Source organism: Callithrix jacchus, chromosome 6 (assembly GCF_049354715.1).
Source record: "Callithrix jacchus isolate 240 chromosome 6, calJac240_pri, whole genome shotgun sequence".
Lineage (NCBI taxonomy): Eukaryota > Metazoa > Chordata > Mammalia > Primates > Cebidae > Callithrix > Callithrix jacchus.
Genome location: NC_133507.1, coordinates 159,296,474 through 159,322,490, shown reverse-complemented (window position 1 = coordinate 159,322,490; position 26,017 = coordinate 159,296,474). Strand labels below are relative to the sequence as shown.

General features: G+C 41.7%; 1 protein-coding gene across 5 annotated transcripts in view; it reads right to left on the bottom strand.

Moving 5' to 3' along the window:
- Positions 1 to 26,017, bottom strand: part of UBE2F (ubiquitin conjugating enzyme E2 F (putative)) — an 80,522-nt gene that overhangs the window by 40,593 nt on the left and 13,912 nt on the right. For 2 of the 5 annotated variants that reach the window (XM_035306203.3, XM_002749956.6), the window contains exons 3-4: positions 19,337 to 19,366; positions 12,127 to 12,192 (exon numbers count right to left, since the gene is read on the bottom strand). The exons of 1 other annotated variant lie outside the window; for it this stretch is intronic. In XM_035306203.3, coding sequence (XP_035162094.1) covers positions 12,127 to 12,192; positions 19,337 to 19,366 — 96 coding nt within the window. The remainder of the gene's footprint in view (positions 1 to 12,126; positions 12,193 to 19,336; positions 19,367 to 26,017) is intronic. 2 more of the 5 variants (XM_054258086.2, XM_017973852.4) reach the window with 2 other exon arrangements.

Genomic DNA, 26,017 nt, shown 5'->3' with positions numbered 1-26,017 from the left:
AGCCTAGTGAAGGTGATGGGGGCAGATCCCTCATAAATGGCTTAGTACCCTCCCCATGGTAATTAGTGAGTTCTCCCTGTTAGTTCATGCAAGAGCTGGTTGTTTAAAAGAGTCTGTATCTCTTTTGCTCCCTCTCTCACCATGTAATACGCTGGCTCCACTTTGCCTTCCACTAGGATTATAAGCTTCCTGATGCCCTCACTAGAGGCAGATGCCAGCACCATGCTTCCTGCACAGCCTGCAGAACTATAAGTCAAAATAAGCCTCTTTTCTTTACAAATTACCTGGCCTCAGGTATTTCTTTATAGCAATGCAAATAAACTAACACGGCAATTCTCCCCAAACTGATTTACATCAGAGTCAATGTAGTCCTAATCAAAATCTCAGCAAGTTTTTTGCCAAATTTGACAGGCTGATTCTAAAGTGTATGTGGAAAAGCAAAGGAACAAAAATCACCAAAATCATTTTGAAAAAGAAAAAAGTTGAAGGAGTCAGAGGTCACATGATGGGATTTCAAGACTTACTATAAAGCCATAATAATCAAGCAGTGATACTTGTATGAGTATAGACATACATACAGAACAAAGGAATGGAACAGAGTCCAGAAAGACCCATACACATATAGTCAAGTAATTCAACAAAGGTGCCAGGGTAAGTCAATGGGAAAAAGCCTCTTCAACAAATAGTGCTAGAAATGGATGAAGAGGAAAAAAAAGAAACTACACTTTTCTTTTACAACACGAGAAAATTAACTCAAACTGGATCATAGACCTAATTGTAAAACCTAGAACATAAACGTCTGATCTAAAAAAAATAAGGCCAGGCATGGTGGCTCATGCCTATAATCCCAACACTTGGGAGGCCAAAGTGGGCTGATCGCTTGAGCCCAGAAGTTCAAGACTAGCTTGCGCAATGTGGCGAAACCCTGTCTCTACAAAAATTAGCCAGGTGTGGTAACATGTTCCTGTGGTCCCAACTACTTAGGAGGCTAAGGCAGAAGGATAACTTAAGCCCAGGAGATGGAGGTTACAGTGAGCCATGATCGTGCCACTGCATTCCAAATGGGGCAACAGAGCGAGACCCTGTCTCAAAAAATAATGTTTAAAATAAGAGAAAATCTTTTTATTCCTTAGACAAAAATTTCTTAGGACACCACAAACACAAACTTTTTTTTTTTTTTTTTGAGATGGAGTCTCACTGTGTTGCTAGGCTAGAATGCAGTGGCACAATCTCAGCTCAGCAACCTCCGCCTCCCAGGTTCAAGCGATTCTCCTGCTTCAGCCTCCCGAATAGCTGAGATTACAGGCATCCACCACCTTTTAGTAGAGACAGGGTTTTACCAGTCTCTATGGGGTTTTAGTAGAGACTGCATTTTTAGTAGAGATGGGGTTTCACCATGTTGACCAGGATGGTCCCGACCTCCTGATCTTGTGATCTGCCCGCCTCGACATCCCAAAGTGCTGGGATTACAGGTGTGAGCCACCATGCCCAGCCATGCCCAGCACAAACTATTCTTACTAGTTTTAATTTGCTGCTCTAATCAATTTCCCCAAACTCTTTGCCTTGCACATATAAATTTAATATCTTCTGGAGGTCAGAAGACCAAAAGGGGTCCCACTGGGCTAAGATCATGAAGTTGGCAAGGAAGCACTCCTTTCTTGATGCCCCAGAAAGGGCTGTTCCCGTGCACTACCAGCAGTCAGAAGCTGCCTGCATCCAGGGCTCATGGGCTCTTCCTACATCTCCAGAGGCAGCAGTGGCAGGTGAGTGTTACTTCCCGCTCCCATTGTTACATCACCTTCTCTGGCTCTAGCTGCTTCTTCTGTCTCCCTTTCCACTTTTAAGAATCCCTGTAATTACTGGGTACACCTAGAAACTCCAGGACAATCTCCCTGCTTTAAGATCAGATGATTAGCAACCTTAATTTATCTGCCACTCTAATTTCCCTTTGCCATGTAACAACATATTTAACAAGTTCCAGGTATTCAGACATGGACATCTTTTAGGGCCATTATTCTGCCAACCACATTACCACAAAGAAAAAAAATCATAAGTTGGACATCCCCAAATTAATTTAAAATACATGGTCTTTAAAAGACAGTATTAAAGACATAAAGATGAGCCACAGACTAGGGAAAAAATTTATAAAACATATCTGATAAAAGACGTATCTAGGGTAAAGAACTCTTTTTTTTTTTTTAAATAAAGACGGGGTTTCACCATGTTGGTCAGGCTGGTCTTGAACTCCCGACCTCAGGTGATATGCCACCTTGGCTTCCAAAATGCTTGGATTACAGGCATGAGCCACCGCGCCCAGTCAAGAACTCTTAAAGACCCACAATAAGAAAAAAACCTTTTTTTTTTTTTTAAATGAGCAAAATAGTTGAGGAGATGTGTCTCCAAAAAAGAGACAGTCATTAAGAAAATGCAAATTAATACCACAATTAAATACAACCATGTAACCATTACCATGCGTAAAGTTTTTAAAACTAAATGCTGGTAAAAATACAGAGCAATTAGGATTTTCGTACTATGCTGGTAGGAATTCAAAATAGTACAGCTACTTGGAAAAAACAATTTTGCAGTTTCTCATAATTTAAGAAAACTGAGAGCAACTCAAATGCCCACCATTTGATGAATGGATAAGCAAACTGTGGTACACAAAACTGAAATAACAATACACACAACAACATGGATGCATGTCAAAAGCATTATGCTAAGTGGGAGAAGACATATACAAAATGTTGCATACTGCTGGGTTCATTTAGTGAATACCCTGGTAAAGGGAAAACTACAGGGAAAGAATCAGGTCGATGACTGCCAGGGGCTGGGGATGGAGAGAGGAGGCTGACTACAAAGGGGATCGAGGGAACTTTTTTTCAGGTGATGGAAACTTCCTGTTTCTTAATTGTGGCGGTGGTTATGTGACTGCGTAGGTCTGTCAAAAGGCAGAGAACTGTCTACCTAAGAGTAGGAAACTTACGGCCAGCCGCAGTAGCTCATGCCTGCAATCCCAGCACTTTGGGAGGCCAAGGCGGGTGGATCACAAGGTCAGGAGATCGAGACCATCCTGGCCAACATAGTGAAACCCTGTGTCTACTAAAATACTAAAAATTAGCCAGGTGTGGTGGCAAGTGCCTGCAGTTCCAGCTACTCGGGAGGCAGAGGCAAGAGAATCGCCTGAAACCGGGAGGCGGAGGTTGCAGTGAGCTGAGATGATGCCACAGCACTCCAGCCTGGCAACAGAGTGAGAATCCATCTCAAAAAAAAAAAAAAGAATGGCAAACTTACCGTATGTAAATTATAGCTCACTAAACATGATTCTAGAAAAAGATAAAAAGCCTGTGGCATACAGACACCATCAGGTGGAACAGGAAACTAAAAGACTGGTGGTAATTTTTAAATGCCAGAAAACATAAGATTTAAACACCATGTCATTTTTGGAGATTTTATACATGCTATATACATTTTTACTGGAAACCACCAGAATCTATTTTTGCCCATGGAAATGAATGGTTTTTAAAATAATTCATACCATACTTACTTCAGGAAGCCTGAGCATCGCACAAGAGAACTGGCTTGGAGTTACATTTAAGGAAGGGGACAGACCAGTGTGAGAACAGATCAGGTGTCTCTGTATCAGATGATGGGGTAGCCTACTCAGTAGGCACAGTAAGCATAGAAGCATCACACCAGCCAAATTCTTGGAAGGGGCACGGAAAGAGCAGTGAATGTTTTCCTGATGAAAATTAAGAGAATGCTTCAGCAGATAACTGATGTTTTAAGAGCTCACATCACATTTCTATTCCACATCAGAAGATAATTGCCATCTGTCTTTTTAAGATTATTTGAAAGAAAAGATTCCACCAAAACAAAACAAACCCGTGTGTCTTCAAATTTGTCACCCTCATAATGGTTATCTCTATAAAATTAAAAATCAAGCTAGAAAGAACCAGGGATGAGAGTATAAATTTTATGTGTCTGAAACCTTTACATATTAACAATAAACTACGTGTAAGCTACTACATGGTCAGGATGTTGGTCAAGGCAATAGATCTACCCCAGTGCTCTGTTCCATTTCCTTATCTTTTTACATGTCCAAGACTATTTAAATATTATTCCAAAACATTCATGCATCAGCTGGGCATGGTGGCTCATGCCTGTAATCTCAGCACTTTGGGAGGCTGAGGCAGGCTGATCATTTGAGGTCAAGAGTTTGTGACCAACCTGGCCAACATGATGAAACCCCGTTTCTACTAAAAATACAAAAAAAAAAAAAAAAAAAAATTAGTTGGGTGTGGTGGTGCATGCCTGTAATCCCAGCTACTCAGAAGGCTGAGACAAGTGAATCGCTTGAACCTAGGAGACGGAGGTTGCGGTAAGCTGAGATTGCACCAGTGCGCTCCAGCCTGGGTGACAGAGTGAGACTCCATCTCATCAAAAAAAAAAAAAAGTACATGCGTGGAACCAACTCGGGTTTCAGGTTTACTAACTAAATCTTTGCTAAAAAATTGGGATATTCCAGCTGGGCTCACACCTGTAACCCCAGCACTTTGGGAGGTGGCGGCTCACACCTGTAACCCCAGCACTTTGGGAGGCCAAGGCGGGCAGAATACCCAAAGTCAGGAGTTCGAGACCTGACTCCTGACAAGGTTTCAACATGGTGAAACCTCGTCTCTACCAAAAACATAAAAATTAGCCAGGTGTGGTGATGCATGCCTATAATCCCAGCTATTTGGGAGGCTGAGGCAGGAGAATCACTTCAACCTGGAAGGCAGAGGTTATAGTGAGCTGAGATTGCACCACTGCACTCCAGGGTGACAGAGCAAGACTCTGTCTCAAAACAAACAAACAAACAAACAAACAAACAAAAAAGGGATATTCCTTTATTACACTTTCAGAAACTTCTTCCATAGCTCCAAAGCTCTCTCAAACAAACCAAACATTTATAAGTCAGTGTAAGCTGCACATTTATCATCAGGCATCAGATAGGGAGTTTTATAAATCACATTTTCAAAATAAGAAAACATGAGTAATATAATGACTGATACATTCTAAAACAAATTTAGAGGAATGCACACATAACTATGTAAGATTTATAATCTAACTATAGAAGTCTCTAATCAAAATTTTTTTCTGTATGGAATATCAATAAAAACCCTTTAAAAAACACCACATATCTGATAAAAAATTTATATCAAGGTATATAAGGAAAGTTTACAACTTAATAATGATAAGGCAATCAATCATAAAATGGGCAAAATATTTGAAGACACACTTGAACAAAGAAGATATACAGATAGCAAAGAAGCAAAAGATCAGATCGATATCACAGTCATTAGAGAAATTCAGGTTAAAGTTATAATGAGATATATATATACCTACCAGAACAGCTACAATTTGAAAAGAATGACAATACCAGTTGTTGGTAAGAATACAGAGTAACTGGAATTCTCATTCATTGCTAGTAGGAATGCAAAACTTTGGAAAACTTAATGGTGGTGGTTTTATAAAGTTAAACTTTTACCACATGGCCCAGTAATTCAACTGCTTTGTATTTACCCAGAGGTAAAAACATACCGACAAATGAAGACTTGCACACAAAAGTTTATAGCAGCTTCATGTATAATGGCCCCAAAGTGGAAACAACACAAAGGTTCATCCACTAGTGAACAGGTACATAAATTGGTATGTGTCCATACGACAGAATATAACTCATCGATACAAAATACAGATTAACAACATGCGTGAAACTCAAAAATGTTAGATTAAGTAAAAGAATGTAACTTATGGCCGGGCGCGGTGGCTCACGCCTGTAATCCCAGCACTTTGGGAGGCCGAGGCAGGCGGATCACGAGGTCAAGAGATCAAGACCATCCTGGCCAACATGGTGAAACCCCATCTCTAATAAAAAAATACAAAAATTAGCTGGGTGTGGTGGCACGCGCCTATAGTCCCAGCTAATTGGGAGGCTGAGGCAGGAGCATTGCTTGAATCCGGGAGGTGGAGGTTGTAGTGAGCCAAGATCGTGCCACTGCACTCCAGCCTGGCGCCTGGCAACAAAGCAAGACTCTGTCTCCGAAAAAAAAAAAAAAAAAAAAAAAAAGCATGTAACTTACATCTCAATCAACATTACTTTTAAAAACACTAAAATAGATAATATACACACCAATGATCTAGGTTCTACTTTAAGAAGCTAAAAAAAGAAAAGTAAAACCAAAGTATTAGGAAGGAAATAATAAAGAGCAGAAATAAATGAAATGGGCAAACAATTGAAAAAAAAGTCAGTTCTTTGCAAAATCAACTGTATAAACCTTTATTCAGCTAATGTGATGAAGAAAAGTGAGAAGCCACAAATTACTGTATCAGTCATGAAAAAGGAGATATCAATATTAAGTCTTAGAGATATTAGTAGACTAGTAAGAATATTCTGGGCTGGATGTGGTGGCTCATGCTTGTAATCCCAGCACTTTGGGAGGCTGAGGCAAGTGGATCACTTGAGGCCAGGAGTCTGAGACCAGCCTGACCAACATGGTGAAAGCTCCATCTCTACTAAAAATACAAAAATTAGCTGGGTGTGGTGGTGTGTGCCTGTAATTCCAGCTACTCAGGAGGCTAAGGCAGGAGAATCGGTGGAACCCAGGAGGTGGAGGCTGCAGTGAGCTAAGATTGCACCACTGCACTCCAGCCTAGGCAACAGAGTGAGACTCCATCTCAAAAAAAAAAAAAAAAAAAAAAAAAGAATAACATGAAATACTTACACTATGTGTTTCAAAATAAGTACTAAATAAAGCTTCGATAATTAAAACAGTTTGGTACTAGCCTAAGGGTAAACACAGATCAATGGAACAGAAACGGAATCAAGTCCAAAAAATAGAACTACACATATACAGTCAATGCTTTTTGGTCAAAGTATCAATGAAGAAAGGAAGGCCTTTTTGTTGAAACAGGTGGCTATCTATATAGATAAAGAAAATCTCAACCTCTGTCTTACTCCATATACAAAAATCAATTCAAGATGGATCATGGACCTTAACATAAAACCTAGAATCATAAACCTTTTAGAAAAAAACATAGGAGCATATATTTACAAGCTTTGGATAAGCAAAAATTTCTTGGACAGGACACAAAAGGCACAAACTATTAAAAAAACTGATAAACTACACACCATAAAAATTAAAACTTCAGCCAGGTGCGGTAGCTCATGCCAGTAATCTCAGCACTTTGAAGGCCGGGGTGGGCAGATCACTTCAGACAAGAGTTCGAGAACAGCCTGGCCAACACAGTGAATCCCCATCTCTACTAAAATTACAAAAATTAGTTGGGCATGGTGCCACACACCTGTATCCCAGCTACTCAGGAGGCTGAGGCACGAGCATCGCTTGAACCTAGTAGGAGGCAGAGGTCTTGGCGAGCTGAGGTTGTACCACTGCACTCCAGCTGGAGCAACAGAGCAAGACTGCCTGAAAGAGAAAAACTCTCCTCAACAAAGGGAGCAGCCAACAAAATGAGTAGAAAGTCACAGAGTAGGAGAAAGTATTTGCAGCTCATGTGTCTGACAAAGAACTTGTATCCAGACCACAGCACAAAACAAAAAGATTTTCTAGGCCAAAAGACTGGTGCACTTCAGAATGGACAATGTACAAATGGCCGGTAAATATATGAGAAGATACTCCACACCATTTGTCACTGGGAAATGCAAATAAAAACCCCAATGATATGCTATTTCACACCCAAATGTTGATATGTGTGCAGAACAATGGAAACCTCTCATACAGTGCTGGTCAGGGTATGGCACAACCACAGCGGAAAGTTTCTTCAAAAGTTAAACACATTATCTTTCCTATGACTCAGAAATTCCACTCTTAGATCAAATTAAAGAGAAAGGAAATCTATGAACATGAAAAACTTATAAAAGAAAGCTCACAGCAGTCAAAGCTTACAGCTTTTGGATTATTGATATTAGCTAAAAACTAGAAACTACTCAAATGTCTATCACGAGGAAGATAAACAAATTATGGCATATTCATTAAAATTCCCCAAAAAAGGAATAGTGATTCACATAACATGTATAAATTTAAAACTATGTTAAGTGAAAGAAGCCAGAGACAAAGAGTACATATATAAGATTCCAATTACACATAAAAAAATTCAAGAACAAGCAAAACTAATTTACGGAAATAAAAATCAGAAAGGAATTTTAGATGGAGGTGTAGGGGGCAAGGAATTGGCTGCAAAGAGGCAGAAAGAAACTTTGGGAATGATGGAAATGTTTTTCATCTTGGAGTTATTACTACATATGTGTATACATTTTCCAAATGTAGGCTATACATTCCAAATTAGTACATTTTATTGTTTATAATTTTATACCTCAGTAAAACTGATTAAAAAAATTAAAATTAAACTTTGAAAAACTGTCAATGTTATTTAAGCCACATTCCCTTCAGCCTAAAACCATCACCACCATCACAGCAGGGCAGGATGAGATGACCTCCACCTACATGTGAGCCAGGCCACTTACTGAACAGACCCAATTTTTCAAACTGTTCCACTAACTTCACAGAAGACTCCATGGGAGATTTCAGGCTTTTAAGTTTTTGTTTTGTTTCATTTCACTTATTATTACATTTTCTTGTTTTGTGAGATAATGTGGACACTTCTTTTTCAAAATTCAGTCCCTTTCTTTTCCCCACCACCAAATTAAATTTCCATGTTTTTTCTCTAAAGAGTATATTTATTCCCAATCATGAGCAACCATTCCAAAAACCAATAAAACTACTAAAATGTTACCAAGTGTGAACAGGAGACAGATAAAAGAGGTATGAGCTGGAAATGCAGATGCGATTCCTCCACTCTTGACGATTCGAACCCCCAGATCATAGGTAATACTGTTTTCAGCCCTAGCCCCAGGACTACTGGCTACAAATAAGTCCATTTCAAAATAATTTTATTTCATATATTTTTAAAACTTCACAACTTAGGCCTATCACTGTAATTTGCTTTCAATATGAAGAGAAGTATGATTCCAAAAAAGTTTTTTAAAACTATGATATGAAGCAAGTGTTTAGGGTTGGGATATCCCAGCCACACTTCTCTCTTTTCTTTTTTTTTTTTTTTTGAGACGGAGTTTTGCTCTTCTTACCCAGGCTGGAGTGCAACGGCACGATCTCGGCTCACTGCAACCTCCGCCTCCTGGGTTCAGGCAATCCTCCTGCCTCAGCCTCCTGAGTAGCTGGGATTACAGGCATGTGCCACCATGCCCAGATAAGTTTTTGTATTTTTAGTAGAGACGGGGTTTCACCATGTTGACCAGGATGGTCTCGATCTCTTGACCTCATGATCCACCCGCCTCAGCTTCCCAAAGTGCTGGGATTACAGGCGTGAGCCACCGCGCCCGGCCACTTCTCTTAATAATCAAAGGGCAGGCATCATCACAGCTTTCCAACTGACAGACATCACAAAATAAGGGCACATGCACAGTATTTTAAAAGCACGCTGTGCACAGCTCAATGTTAATGGCCCTGATGTACACTTATTAAAAATATGAATGGTAAGGCATTAAGTATTTACAAGTAACAAGACACAAGTTACTTTTTATTTATTTAAAAAAAATTTTTTTGAGACAGTGTCTCACTCTGTAGCCCAGGGTGGAGTTAGGCAGGCCAATCTCAGCTTACTGCAACCTCTGCCTCCTTGGTTCAAGTGACTCTCCTGCCTCAGCCTCCTGAGTAGCTGGGATTACAGGCACGTGCTTTACCACACCTGGCTAATTTTTTTTTTGTATATTTAGTAAAAATAGGGTTTCACCATGTTGGTCAGGCTAGTCTCAAACTCTGGACCCCAAGTGATCCACCCACCTCGATCTCCCAGAGTGCTGGGATTACAGGAGTAACCAACTGCGCCTGGCCACAAGTTACTTTTTAATCTGATGGAACAGTGAATACAAAAACTATAACAATTGTGCTCCATTTTCAAGGACAGTTATAAGGCCAACATCAAAGATGCTGTCATAGATGTAATCTCAATAATTACAATGTTAATGTGATTCAGTAAAAAATAAGGTGGGCTGGGTGCCGTGGCTCACGCCTGTAATCTCAGCACTTTGGGAAGCGGAGGCAAGCGAATTACCTGAGGTCAGGAGTTTGAGGCCAGCCTGGCCAACACAGTGAAACCCCATCTCTACTAAAAATACAAAAATTAGCTGGGCGTGGTGACACATGCCTGTAATCCCAGCTACTTGGAAGGCTGAGGAGAATCACTTGAACCCAGAAGGCAGAGGTTGCAGTGAGCCAAGAACCATTGCCCTTCAGCCTGGGCAGCAGAGTGAGACTTGGTCTCAAAAAAAAAAAAAAAAAAAAAGGCCGGGTGTGGTGGCTCACGCCTGTAATCCCAGCACTTTGGGAGGCCGAGGCAGGCAGATCACGAGGTCAGGAGATCGAGACCATCCTGGCCAACGTGGTGATGAAATCCCATCTCTTAAAAAGAAAAAAAAACTGGGGGGAAAAGAAACATTTATCCAGAGGCAAGACTTGCCTGAAACCCAATCATATAACAGTAAAGAACCTGGAAAATCAACAAACATCTTTGAGTGGCCAAGGACCACAAAGCCCAGGCTTGGAATGGGCAGAGGCACAGAATCCCTAATAGCCACTGAAAATGCCCTAGAAAAGCAGATGAAAGAAAATATTTTACTATAAACACACAAGTCTGAAATTAGTAAACAGAGAACCAATCTCAATCACTACAATAATTCCTGAGAATACCCTACATTACTTAACAGAATAGTAAATGACGTCCATAACAGTTGGGTCACCAGGAAAGCATCAGAGTGTGCTCAATATCTCTCGTCAAAAACGGCACAATATGCAATGTGTTTTAGGAAGGCAGTTAAAGGATTGTTAGAGTTTTCATCATTTCACAGTTTAAAGTCCTTCACTACACTTATCTATAGCCGTCAGGCATGTGGAACACCCCACTTTCTAACGATGGTGCTCTTATGTGGCATAAGGTACAGCTAACAGAAAACACAATAAAAGAAATACATGTATACATAATGGTGGTGTTCTAGTATTAACTACTATACCCAAGTGCTCTCCTCATCTTAAAGGAATCAGTGTCAACTAATTTATACTCCCAGAGCCCTTTGTGGAACCATCGCATAGATAAAATGAAATTTCTTAACGTTTTCAAGGATATTTTGAAACCAGGATTTCTTGTGCTATTATTATCAAACATCTTCCACAGAAAAAGCCCATCCTACCTAGAGAGACAAGGCCAGGACTTATTCATGGGTTCACTGTCACCTACCAGAATCCTATACTGGTTTCCACATTTTAGTTAGCTGGTGACTAATAATTCTCAGTTTCTCACTACCTTTCCACCCCCAAATACAACACCCTGTATTTCTACCACAAAACACTCCTCCCTCTTAATTTCCCACAGCAGCATCGACTGGGTGCCACTCACGTCCAACATAAACACCAGTGGGTTGTGAAGTGTGGGAATCTGCAGCTCTTAGAGCCACACTGTAACTAGAAAATATACAAGTCTTCCTCTTGCTGCCCACTTTGACCAATAAGAAGTATGTTGCCACGCTGGGGCAGCTTGGAGATTAGACACTATCAGTCTTACTGAGGACAGCTGGTAATCTCCTTTCTGTCTGCTTCTTTGTGCCAGACCCTGGGCTGAAGTGCTTTATCCACAGTATCTGTTTAACCCTCACAACTGTCCTATGAGATAGGTCCTATTTGAGCCCTACTTTGTAGATAGGCAGGCTGTGGCTAAGAGGTTAAGCAACTTTTAACCAAGGTCACACTATTCCAGGATTGGAACGCACTTATGACTTCTAAGCCCACACTCCTCACCATACACCAACCGCCTCAGCTGTCGTTAACCTTAGTTACATTTAGACATTATTACTGAGAGTGTACACTGAATGCCTTGAATTCACTTTATGCTTTTTTCCTTCACTATTAAGTATATATCTTATCTTCACATGAAATGGTTATTAATGTGTTAATTTCTTAAAAGCTAGAGGATAAACCAAGGCAAAGATTACAGGTATGGGCAGCCTTTACAATTTGCTGTTTGAAATCACTTTAATACTTAAGTATGTAAGAATATTACCTGGGGTTACTGTTAGCTGAAAACAATGAAGCTTGTTTGGATCAGGAAAATGCACTTTACATGTACCTGCAAAAGAAACAGCACATCAGGAAGGTCTGGCAGTGAGCAGCAGTCCAGATGATGAGGCAAACCTTTGAACACATGTAAATTTAGTGGTGTTAGAGGAATTCATATGGCTTACGGAAGTTGGTAGCTCTCCCTCCCTATTTGTCTAATAATAATTGTGCCAATACTCTAAAAGTGCAAACCAGTGGTTTTTGTCATGTGTTTTTCTCCTTATAGTCTTTTACTAGTTAATTCCAAATGCAGATGTTTTCCTTCAACCTTTAAATGGTCACTAAATATAGAGATCTTTCCATTAATTTCAAGAATTATGCTACTGTACTTTAACAAAAAGAAACCATATTTCAGGGAGATTAATATATGCAGGCAAAGACTAACTAAACAAAACAAAACAAAAAAACCAGGAAAGAACCCAGGTCAACTCTGTTCCCCTAGCACCATAGACATTCAGTCACCATGGTAAATGGAAGTTAAAAAGAAGGGTGCTGGTCAGGTGCGGTGCCTTATGCCTATAATCCCAGCACTCTGGGAGGCCGAGGCAGGAGGATCACTTGAGGTCAGGAGTTCAAGACCAGCCTGGCTAACATAGTGAAACCCCGTTTCTACTAAAAATACAAAAAAATTAGCCGGACATGGTGGCATGCACCTGTAATCCCAGCTACTTGGGAGACTGAGGCAGGAGAATAGCTTGAACCTGGAAGGCTCAACCTGGGAGGCTGAAGTGAGCTGAGATCAAGACTGCACCACTGCATTCCAGCTTGGGCAACAAGAGCAAAACTCCATCTCAAAAGAAGAAAAAGAAGGATGCTGCCCAGGAGTTAGCTCCCACCCAGAGTTTACCATGATGTTTTGTCTTTTTAAAAAATACCTTTAAGGCTGGGTGCGGTGGCTCACGCCTATAATCCCAGCACTTTGGGAGGCCGAGGCGGGTGGATCATGAGGTCAAGAGATCGAGGCCATCCTGGTCAATGAGGTGAAACCCCTTCTCTACTAAAAATACAAAACTTAGCTGGGCATGGTGGTGCGCGCCTGTAGTCCCAGCTACTCGGGAGGCTGAGGCAGGAGAATTGCTTGAACCCAGAAGGCGGAGGTTGCAGTTAACCAAGATCGCGCCATTGCACTCCAGTCTGGGTAACAACAGCGAAACTCCATCTCAAAAAAAAAAAAAAAAAAAAAAAATACCTTTACACCTAAGTGGTAAATCAGCTTTCTTTATTGGTAAAATAATGTTCTACTGACCCAGATGGCAATGTTCTATGCCCACTGATCCAAATCACAAGAGCCCTGAAGCAGGACAAAGTGTTCCCTGGGAGGGGAACCACTGGCTGCTGGTGCTGACCAGGGAAGTTGGTTGCATCCCACCCGTATCTCCCTCAAACAAATGACACACGGCTAATTACCCATGGAAAAAATACCCAGGAAATCTGGAAGGAGTATATATGTAGAAATTTTCTATATCTATAAAATCAGAAAATATTTTTTTAGACAGGGTCTCACTCTGTTGCCTGGGCTGGAGTACAATGGCATGATTCCAGCTCACTGCAACCTTTGCCTCCCAGGTTCAGGTGATCCTCGCATCTCAGCCTCCTGAGTAGCAAGGACTGCAGGTGCCACCACCACACCTGGCTAATTTTTATATTTTTTCTAGAGACAGGTTTTTCAGCATGTACCCAAGCTGGTCTCAAACTCCCATGTTCAAGTGACCTACTCGTGTTGGACCCTGAAAATGCTAGGATTACAAGCATGGGCCACCACAACAGGCCTATGCTAAACTTCTCAGTTCATCACTGCTGGTGAACCAAACATGGAAAAACCAGGAAAGAATCCAGGTCAAACTTCTACTATGTTCTCCTAGTACCACAGCCATTCATAGTCACCATAGCAAATGGAAGTTAAAAAGAAGGGTACTGGCCGGGCATGGTGGCTCAAGCCTGTAATTCCAGCACTTTGGGAGGCCGAGACGGGTGAATCATGAGGTCAAGAGATCGAGACCATCCTGGTCAACATGGTGAAACCCCATCTCCACTAAAAATACAAAAATTTATCTGGCATGGTGGCGTGTGCCTATAATCCCAGCTACTCAGGAGGCTGAGGCAGGAGAATTGCCTGAACCCAGGAGGCGGAGGTTACGGTGAGCCGAGATCGCGCCATTGCACTCCAGCCTGGGTAACAAGAGTGAAACTCCATCTCAAAAAAAACAATAGAAGGGTACCAGCTGGGCGCAGTGGCTTATGTCTGTAGTCCCAATCCCAATACTCTGGGAGGCTGAGGTGGGCGGTTCACAAAATCAGTAATTTGAGACCAGCCTGACCAACATGGTGAAACCCCATCTCTACTAAAAATACAAAAATTAGCTGGGCGCGGTAGCATGCGCCTATAGTCCCAGCTGCTCAGGAGGCTGAAGCAGGAGAATTGATTGAACCCGGGAGGCAGAGGTTGCAGTGAGCCAAGACTGTGCCACTGTCCTCCAGCCTAGCGCCTGGTGACAGAGCAAGACTCTGTCTCAAAAAAAAAAAAAAAAAAAGAAGAAAGAAGAAGAAGAAAGAAGAAGAAGAAGGAAGAGGAAGAAGAAGAAGAAGAAGGAAGGGAGGAGGAGGAGGAGGAGGAAGAGGAGAAGGAGGAGAAATAATAGTAATAATAATAATAATGCTGCCCGGGAGTTAGCTCCCACCCAGAGTGGGAGCTATGATATTTTGTCTTTCTAATTTTTCTGAGTTTTTTTAGAAGACTTTTTATGTTTTTTTTAAAGTTTTCTTACAAGTTCCACCAAAAGGATAGTTAGTTTCACAATGATATAAATCTTCATCAAAACCAGGACAATTCAAATTTCTACTCAGAGGTGGCCTTAGAGACCATCGAGCCCAATGTCCTCAATTAGGAGACATGAGTGGAAGGTCCAGAGAGGTTTGGTGACTAGCTCAAGATCACACAGATTATCAGCAGAAGCAAAGCTAATCCCTACATTAACTAGTTCATGACCCCTTCCCCTACTGCATGCTTCATTCCTTTCAGTACTTAGTAACATGTTAAGACATGGGACACCTGCACATACAAACAACAAGTAACACAGGACTGTTAGTGGGGTTTCCTTTTGAGTGAAAATTGCCTAGAAAAGCAAGAAGCAGTCTTAGAGGGACTGTGAGTCACAGTCCTTACTTCAGAAATAAAAAAACTGGGGCCAAAGAGTTCAAGACTCTCCCAAAAATTATACACTTAGAACTTTGTGTGAAATACTTAAAATGGGCTTTATTTTTTCCTAATTTTAAGTTGAAAAGATAAATGCCATCCTTCTAGTGAGTTCTAAGTAACAAAAACATATGATTTGGGAAATGTTTCAATAATTAGTTGATGTTGGCATCATGTATTTGTTTTTAATACCTAGCACTCTCCTTTGTTTTAATAGACAGATGCAGAAACCAATAGCTCCAAAAAATCTGGCCCACCAAGAATAAAGAAATTGTCAAGGTCGATTAAAAAGCAATAAAACAATGCTAGGGCAGTGGCTCATTCCTGTAATCCCAGCACTTTTGGAGGCTGAGGTGGACAGATCACTTGAGGTCAGAAGTTGAAGACTAGCCTGGCCAACATGGCAAAACCCCATCTCCACTAAAAATACAAAAATTAGCTGGGCATGATGGCAGGTACCTGTAATCCCAGCTACTCTGAAGGCTGAGGCAGGAGAATCACTTGAATCCAAGAGGTGGAGGTCACAGTGAGCCAAGATTGAGCCACTGCACTCCAGCCTGGGCAAGAGAGCAAGACTCCATTTCAAAAAAAAAGGTTAAGTTCTAAGAAAAAAATGTTAACAGTCAGGTTTTTGTTCTAGTTCAATGCGAGGGCTTTATTAAAACTAGAATTAAACTTTTTATCTACATGTAGGCATGCACTATCTGAGCCTCTAGTAATATTTCAGTTTATCTAAAAGAAACATTTTAAATTTTTTTTGCAGAGAAACTTCTATAAACTTGCATGTACAGAGCTCCAAACTAGTTCTGAATAGTTACTAAGTGGCACTGATACAAGGCAAGTTATTTTGTTTGCCTTTGTAAATATTTTAGGAAGATAATTAAACAGGTAGTAAAGGGTTATTCATTGGTGGCTTCTTGTTTTCTCTTTAGAATAATGAGATATACTTTTGGAAAGCATGGCTTACTTGTACAAACTGATATAACTTACCCCCTCTTTGATTAGGAGAGAAGATAGGGAGAAGAATGAAAGAAGAGGCAGGGAGCATGCTGTCTTAATATCTGACACCATAGTGATAGGGCTAGGAAAACGTGCCATGCTTCCTTCAAACCTAAGGGATGCAGTTACAATCCTGATTTGAAAGCCAGTCATAAAATTGTGTTGCTTTTAAAAGTACAATCTGTGGGTTAAAAACAAACAATTTCTGTAAGACACATATCTAGGATGAATGAAACATTTATAAGTGGAAACTTTTCTGTGGTTTCAATTAAATTTCTACATATGTTAGCCATGCACAGTGGCTCATGTCTATAATCTCAGCACTCTGGGAGGCCGAGGCATGAGGATCACTTGAGCCCAGGAGTTTGAGACCATCTGGGCAACACAAGAGTTTCCATCTTTACAAAAAAATAATAACAATTTTAAAAAAATTAGGTGTGGTGGCATGCACCTGAGATCTCAGCTGCTCAAAAGGCTGAGGTGGGAAGATCACTTGAGCTCAGGAGGCTGAAGCTGCAGTGAGCTGCACTCATACCATTGTACTCCAGCTTGGGCAACAAAGAGAGACCCTGTCTCAAAAAAAAAAAAAAAAAAGTTTCCATGTATATACAGGCTCGAGTTGGGGGCCTATGGGAAGATAAGAAGGAAGTGGAAAGCAGAGGAATTATTTTATCTTATTCTTATTAGGAAAATGAGTTAGTAAAAGAGAGCAGTATAATGAATCCATTCCCCGCCTTCAACATTCTGTCAATCTTGCTTGTCTATCCTGTCCCCACAGTTATTTGTCTTCCTGTAGCATTTTAAAGCAAACCACTTCGTCTGTAAATACTTCAGTGGGTAGAAAGATAACGTTTTTTTGAGACAGAGTCTCACTCCATCGCCCAGGCTGGAGTGCAGTGGAGCAATCTTGGCTCACTGCAACCTCGACCTCCCAGGTTTAAGCAATTCTCCTGCCTCAGCCTAACGAGCAGTTGGGATTACAGGTGCACACCACCATGCCTGGCTAATTTTTGTACTTTTAGTAAAGAATGGGTTTCACCACTTTGGTCAAGCTAGTCTCAAACTCCTGACCTCAAATGATCCACCTGCTTCAGCCTCCCAAAGTGCTAGGAATACAGGTGTGAGCCACTGCACCCAGCCAGAAAGATAACCTCTTAACAGAATCTCAAGATACTGCCTCATTTCCAAGTTGAAGAAAATTTTGAGATCAAGCAATCACTGACTTTCAAAACTGAGATCCACAGTAAGGAACATATTTTATATCACAACTCACTATACCTATCCATAAATTCTGTATGTTAAAAATAATCTTTTGGCTGGTGTGGTGGCTCACACCTGCAATCCCAGCAGTTTGGGAGGCCAAGGCAGGCGGATCACTTGAGCCCAGGAGTTTGAGACCAGCCTGGCCAAAAGGGCAAAAATCCAAATCTGCTAAAAATACAAAAATTAGCCTGGCGTGGTGTGTGCCTGTGTTCCCAGCTACTCATCAGGAAGCTGAGGGGCAAGAATAGCTTGAACTCAGAAGGCAGAGGCTGCAACGAACCGAGATCTCACCACTGCACTCCAGTCTGGGTGACAGAGCAAGACTGTCTCAAAAATAATTTTTTAAGAAACATTACATACTTACCCTCTCAAACTGACTTCACAACCATGTAGAGGATGCAGCCCACCATTATCTTTCCAACTTCAGATGGAGGCTGGAATGGGCCCTGTCCTGCCCCATGTCAGAGATACCTCCACATCCAAACCTAAATCCTCTCTAACACTCACCCAAATCAGCAGACTCACTTATAAAATATTTCACCATCATCCACAGACAGCCTCAGCCTCAGAACTAATTTTAAAGCAAGTATGATGATAAAAAGTTGTAATTCAAAAATTACTGAAATGATCAAAGCTTTCAGACTTTGTCTTTTGAAATAATCAAGGGTTTGGAAGAAGATTAATGATAGAGGAAAAAAAGAATATATGACATATATTATCCAAGTAAACTATCTGATAAAGGGGCTTTCCGAGTATACCGTGCTCATGAGTGAAGACTGCATGCTGGCCCTGGGTGTCTGGGGCAGAAATGATCAAGCAAGATGGATACCCACTGATGGCAAGGCAGTACAGCCACCCTCAAACATGCGGACAAGTTACAAATGAGCACTCTACCAAAAAGCTGGTATCATCCCTAACAAAAATAAAACTGTTACTGATTTATATACTTTTCCACTCAAAGTGGATGTGAGACAGAATGCATGTGCAAGAGGCACAAAACCTAACCAAACGCACCTCTGCTATGCTCAGGAGAGATAGAAAGCACTCAGAAAGATGGCAGAACCTTACTCTTTTTTTTTTTTTTAAGACAGAGTCTCATTCTGTCACCCAGGCTGGAGTGTAATGGCATGATCTTGGCTCACTGCAACTTCCACCTCTTGGGTTCAAGCAACTCTAGTGCCTCAACCTCCGAAGTAGCTGGGAGTACAGACATGCACGACCAGGCCCAGCTAATTTTTTTTTTTAGATGGAGTCTCACTCTGTCACCCAGGTTGGAGTGCAGCAGCATGATCTTGGCTCACTGCAACCTCCGCCTCCCAGGTTCAAGTGATTCTCCTGCCTCAGCCTCTCGAATAACTAGGAATACAGGCACATGCCATCATGCCCAGATAATTCTTGTACTTTACTAGTAGAGATGGGTTTTACCATGTTGGCCAAGCTGGTCTCAAACTACTGACCTCAAGTGATCCAGCTGCCTCAGCCTCCTGAAGTGCTGAGACTATCGGCCGAAGTCATCACACCTGGCCCATCTTGTTTTTATTAGACACTTGAAAAAGTCCTACCTTTTCAAACAAAATTAAAAATCATTCCTAACAAACATGAAAAACAGGCTTTTTGCTATACAAGATTATTAAAACATCAAAAGTTTTCTTCATGCAATTATTTCATAGTACTTAGTGTTTGGGGATGCTATACTTACAAGGTAAATTAGCTTCCAGTTCTGCAACCTCTGTAGAAACAAAGAAGTTATTGTTAATAGTAGTTACTTACTCCACATAAAATCACCAGTTCTAAATTGGCAATTTCCTCTAGAACAATGAAAAAATAAATAAACTGAATGAACTGAATGAAACCTGCTCTAAAGTTTAGACTTTAAGCCATTTAGCTACCTTCAGATATATAAAGTGACTTTCAGAATGCCAACAAAGAGTCCTTGAATATTCACTTTAATGCAAAAGAAAAAATTTTAATTAACATAGAAATGACCTATAGGTAGCCAGTCACTTTAATAGTGGTTCCAAGTACTGGAACGAATCCTCTCAAAATCTGATCTACATGCACCTGGTGTGTATGTCTGTTCACAGTGCTATCTTCCAGTTAGCCCTCACAGCTACATTTCCTGGACCCAGTCCTCTGCCCCAGGGCCTCAGACAACCCAGTCCCTCTTCTACCAGTCACTCATTTAGTGTTTAAGCCCAGTACCCCTCTGCAGGACAAAACTGCAACCCGCGCCCCCCTCCCACCCACACAATCCTGCTCACTACTTCTATTCAACACAGTATTTATTGGGAATAAATTTAAGGGAATTAATACTGAAAATTGTAAAACACTGATGAAAGACATTAAAGAAGACACAAATAAATATATGAAAAGATATACCATGTTCATGTATTGGAAGAATTAATATTGCTAAAATGTCCACACTACCCAAAGCAATCTACAGATTCAATCCCTATACAAATTCCAATGGCATTTTTCCAGAAATAGAAAAAAAAAATTCTAAAATTCATCTGGGATCACAAAATACCCTGAAAAACCAAAGTAACTTGAGAAAGAACAAAGTCATAGGCACCATATTTTCTGATTTCAAAGCTATAGAAATCAAAACAGCACAGCACTGGCATAAAAACAGATACACAGAACAGAATAGAGAGTCCAGAAATAAACCTAAGCATATATAAGTCAACTAATTTATGACACGGGTACCAAGAAAACACCATGGGGAAAGGAGAGCTCCTTCAATAAATGGTGTTGGGAAAACTGGACATTCACATGCAAGGGAATAAAATTGCCTCCTTATCTTATACAATATACAAAAAATCAACTCAAAATGGATTAACGGCTTAAATGTAAGACCTGAACATATAAAACTCCCAGAAGAAAAGATAGGGAATAAGTTCCTTGACATGGGCCTTGGCAATGACTTTTTAATATCACACCAAAAGCTCAGGCAACAAAAGCAAAATAAGCAAGTGACATTACACCAAACTAAAAAGCTTCTGCACAGGATAGGAAACAATCAGCAAAACAAAAAAGTAGCCTATGTGCCAGGCATGGTGGTTCACGCCTGTAATTCTAATACTTTGCAAGGCCAGGTCTGTAGATAGCCTGAGCCCAAGAGTTTAAGGCCTACCTGGGCAACATGGCAAAATTTTTTTTTTTTTTACAAAAAACACAAAAGTTAATGGGGCATGGTGGCACACACCTATAGTCCCAACTGCTCAAGATGTTGAAGTGGGAGGATCACCTGAGCCTGGGAGGTCGAGGCTGCAGTAAGCCAGGACCACACCACTGCACTCTACCCTGGGTGACAGAGTGAGACCCGGTCTCAAAAAAAGAAAAGAAAAGGTAGTCTATGAATTGCGAGAAAATATTTACAAATCATATATTCAATAAAGGATCACTATCTAAAACATATAAGGAACTCACCCAACTCAATAGCAAAATAAAAACAATTTAAAAATGGGCAAAAAACATGCATAGATATTTCTCCAAAGAAGAAATAAAAATGGCCAACAGGTATAGGCAAAGGTGCTCAACATCACTAAACATCAGGGAAATACAAATCGAAATAATGAGAAATCACCTCACAACTGTTAGAATGGCTACTATCAAAAAGAGGAGAGATAAATGTTGGCATGAAGGTGGAAAAAAGGGAACCCTTGTATACTGATAGCAGAACCGTGAACTTGGTATAGCCATTATGGAAAACAGTACGGAAGTTCCTCAAAAAATTACAAACAGAACTACCATATCACCCAGCAATCCCACTCTGGTTGTCTACCCAAGAAAACAAATTCAGTATGTGGAACAGATGTCTGAGCTTCCATGTTCATTGGAGCATTATCCATAATAGGCAAAATATGGGAAGAATCTAAGTGTCACTGACAACTGAACGAATAAAGAAACTGTGGTATTCACAGTACATATGATGGAACATTGTTCAGCCTTAAGAGATCCTGCCATTTGCAACAACATGGGTAAATCTAGACATTATGCTATATAAAATAAGCCAGACACAGAAAGACAAATATATATGATCTTACTTGTATGTAGAATCTAAAGTCAAAATGAAGAAAAAGAAAACGGTGACTAGGGCTTGGGAATGGGGAAGGGGGCAGAATGGGGGCATGTTGGTGATGGGATACAGAGTTGTAGTTATATAGGATGAATAAGTCTGAAGTACAGCATAATGACTATAGTTCATAATATTGTTTTGTATGCTGGAAATCTGCCAACAGAATAGATTCAGGTGTTACAATTTTTAAAAAGTAACTATATGAGAAGAGGAATGTATTAATTCACTTGACTGTAGTAAACAACCTACTATGTATACCAAAGCATCATATTGGACCAGGCACTGTGGCTAATACCTGTAATCCCAGTGCTTAGGGAGGCCGAGGCAGGAAGATTGCTTCAGGCCAGGAGTTTGAGACCAGCCTGGGCAACACAGCGAGACCCCCACCTCGTTTCATTTTGTTTTTGCTTTTTTTGCCTTTTTCCACACAACCTCCCAACTTCTTAAAAAAAAAAAAAAAAGAGTCACTTGTGGTGGCGCATGCCTGTAGTCCCAACTACTCAGAAGTCTGAGGTAGAAAGAGTTTGTGGTAATAATGAGCAATCATCACCCCACTGTGCTCCAGCCTGGGTGACAAAGTGAGAACTTGTCTCAAAAGAAAAAAATAAGCTTCTTGTTGTATATCTTAAATATTTACAATAAACAACTAAAAAATTACAAATAAAAAGCTGCAGCTTAGCAGGGCATGGGGAAGGGTACACTCTGAAATGACTGAGCCAGCAAAGTCCTCTCGTGCTTCAGACAGAAAGTAGCATGCTCTGGAGTCTTTAGGCCAGGGAAATTCTCTCCAGCTGTGGAGACTAAGGAAGGAAGAGGTTTCTGAGCCGGGCTTTGGCGAGTAAGTAGAATTTAGTCCTGCAGAGTTAGGGGAAAAGAGGAGTATTCCAAGCAGATAAATTAGCGATGTGCGAACAGAGCACGGAAAAGCACAGAAACCAGAAGGCATCCAGTGTGGCCAGAACAAAGGTCCCAAAACAACAGCTGAGCACTGGGAAACAAGGTAGAAAAATAGGAACAGGATCATGGAGGGAGCCATTGGAGATTTCTGAACAGAAGTTTCTAAGCTTTGCCTGAAGAGGACAACCTTAGAAAGGGCAAAGTGGAGGCCAGGTGACCTAAGATATGGGCAGCAAGCACCTAGCAAAGGCAGGAAAGTCTGGAGGCCTGAGAGCAAACAGAAGGAAGAGGTTCTAGCAACTGTGAGTGGGTGGAGGGGGCTGAAGATGGCACCAAATGGTGATGTCCTGGGAGGTGGGAGTGCCAGGGAGCCACAAGAGACAAAGAGGAAGAGTAGGGAAGGAGGAGAAGGGGAGGAAGAGGAGGAGGAAGAGGCTGGGTACACAATCAGGGCAAAGGTGAGGACTCCCTGCAAAGTGATGCCACCTGTCATCATGAGACTGGGTAAGACCAACAAAAGGGAGAAAAAAGAACCTTAGAGAAAGCAGAGGCCAAAGAACAGGGAAAGTTACAGATGAGAACAAGTCAAAAAGCAAGAGAGCCATCAGGAACATGGTGATTCAGTGAAAGAGCACAGAGCATCCAAGGGGAAGGAGACCCACTGAAAGGTCATCAGAAGTGGATCAGACCTTGCTGAATGGCATTCAAAACTGCAGGAAAGCAGGAAGAGAGATGGAACCCAGAGCATGAAGTGAAGAAGCAAATGTGTGGTCAAAAGAGAGCGGCAGCATAACAATTCCTTCAAGAAGTGAAGTGCGGAAAAAAGGCAAAAGGAAGAGGCAATGGAGGCCAGAATGCTCGCAAAGCTGACCACCGAGTGGAGGAGTGAGAAGGCCAGCTAAGGGCTCTACTCCAAGGCTCAGGGTTCAGGAGACCTGCAGGCCTCTGATCTCAGCTATTTATATGCAACAACTAAGCACCTGCGTGGAAGCACGTGGCCCATTAAATGCACTCGCTCTAGGGCCCAAGTATGTGGAATGGGCACCACAAGGTAAAACAGGACAGCAGAGGAGTTAGAGAAAGGGAGAGGCCCATCCACAGTCCCTCCCTCTCAGGGCCAGGACATGTTCTGGCCAGGGCAAACCTTCTCACACTAAGAAAAAGGGCAGATCTCTTCAGCAGAGCTGAGTGTGGGGAGAACAGGGGAAACCATTCATTACCCGCTTGCTGCGATTAGAAACAGTGCAAGTTCTGTGACTAAACATAAGCGTGGGAGCCTATCTTCCTGGCAGGTTTATGTGGTGGCCCCTACATTAAAAAATATTCCCTTGACTGGGTACAGTGGCTCACACCTATAATCCCAGCACTCTGAGAGGCTAAGGCAGGAGGATTACTTGAAGCCAGGAGTTTCATACCAGCTTGGGTAACATAGTGAGACTCTGTCTATACAAAAACTTTAAATATATACATATGTTTTACTTAACAAAACATAATGATGGTGATCCTAGGAAAGGTTCACCATTATTCTTCTCATGCCCATACTGATGTGTCGGTCTGTCTTTCCAACTGGCCAGATCTTGCCCTTCTTTAGAGCAGTGTGTGAGAAAGGCAGAGGGCAGAGGAAGACAACAGAGCCAAGGACCACACCACCCAACGCTGATCCCCTCTGACAGCCAGGCCCGGTCCCCACTCTGCTCCAACAGCCACACAGGGCACTCCCTCCACAGGTGAAGAGCAAATGAGTTGTTCATAGTGATCGCTTATAAATAAGGATTACCTATATATAATTAAACTTGATCTTAAAGCAAATACTAACATAGTTTATTCTGTATTATTTATATTTTGTTGATTAGAATTTACAAGAAACTGTTCTTGAGTGCCCTTCTTTTGAGAGATTGATGCTGGCGACTGGAATCCGGCTTTCCGGGTCTTGACTCTGTGGCAGTGGCCCAAGCCACCTCAGCAGACATGATAACTCCTGTCATCCAGTTTGTACTAAGGGAATTTAGAAATGTGCCCAGAGGGCATGGTGAGCAACTGTGGATCTCAAGCAGAGGGGCCAGCATGACAGAAGCAAAGGTTCAAGAGGATAGTCTAGTGCCAAGAGAAGAGGCAAAGTCTGGGCACAGAGGGACAGTGAGGAGTGAGGCCACTGACCGGTGCTAGACTGTGATGTGGTGGGGTGGAGGAGTGGGAAGGAATGGGCAACAGAGCCAGACCCCTTCTCCTACAGGAATAGGGGTGCAGGAGCAAGAGGCACTCGGGGGCTAGCACAGTGACAGCCAGGAAGATGCCAGACAACACCTGATGAAGAAAGGAATGGAAACCCTGGCTACACATCCATTAGTTGTGGAGTGTTTTCCTGGTTTGACTTTTGTCAACAGCTTTGTCAGGGAACAATTTACATATTGTAAAATGGACCCATTTTAAGTAAACGATTCAATGAATTGTAGTTTTACATATGGAGCTATGTACCTATCACCACAATCTAGTACCTGCTGAGCTTTTAAAAATCCTGATGCCCAGCCCTAACCTCGACCAATTATATCAAGAGTTTCAGGTAGAACTTTTAAAATTATCTCCCAGGGCTGGGTGCCATGCCTCATGCCTGTAATTCCAACACTTTGGGAGGCCAAGGAGGGGAGATCACATGCGCTCAGGAGTTTGAGACCAGCCTGGGCAACATGGTAAAACCCTGTCTCTACAAAAGATACAAAAATGAGCCAGGTGTGGTGGCATGCACCTGTAGTCCCAGCTACTCAGGAGGGTGAAGTGGGAGAATCACTTGCACCTGAGAGGCAGAGGGTACAGTGAGCTGAGATTGCACCACTGCACTCCAGTATGGGTGACAGAGTAAGGCTCTGCCTCAAAAAAACAAAACAAAACAAAAAAAAGAATTCAAACTCCAAGATGAGCATCAGGCCTGCATTGGCACGTTGGGTGCAACTCACTCAGGGAAGGAGGGCAGGCTGAGGGAGCCCTTGGACCCAGTCTACCAATTGACCCCACCACAGTCAGAGTCCCTGCAGGCTTCCAGTCCAAGAGACAGTGCAAGCAAGAACTACAAGCCCGGGGCACAGGATTTCAATAAAGATGCGTGGCATTTTAGTTCTGCCAGGGCAGAATATTAAATAAGTCAGGCATGTTCCCTCAGTGCTCCTCTCAGGGAGTTGTCACAGATGACAAGAAGTTTTGCTGCACTTTCAATGAGGGCAAATTATAATTCACTAACATCAACAGTTATCACCTTAGAGTCAAAGTACACTAAGACTATAAGCAAAGCTTGGAAGCCTCTGGGCAAAGCAGCAGCCCCTCTCTGCACACCCTCACCACCTGAAGAATGCCACCCACCTACAAGGTAATGAGAAATTAAGATATTTTTATTTTTTATTTTTTTGAGACAGA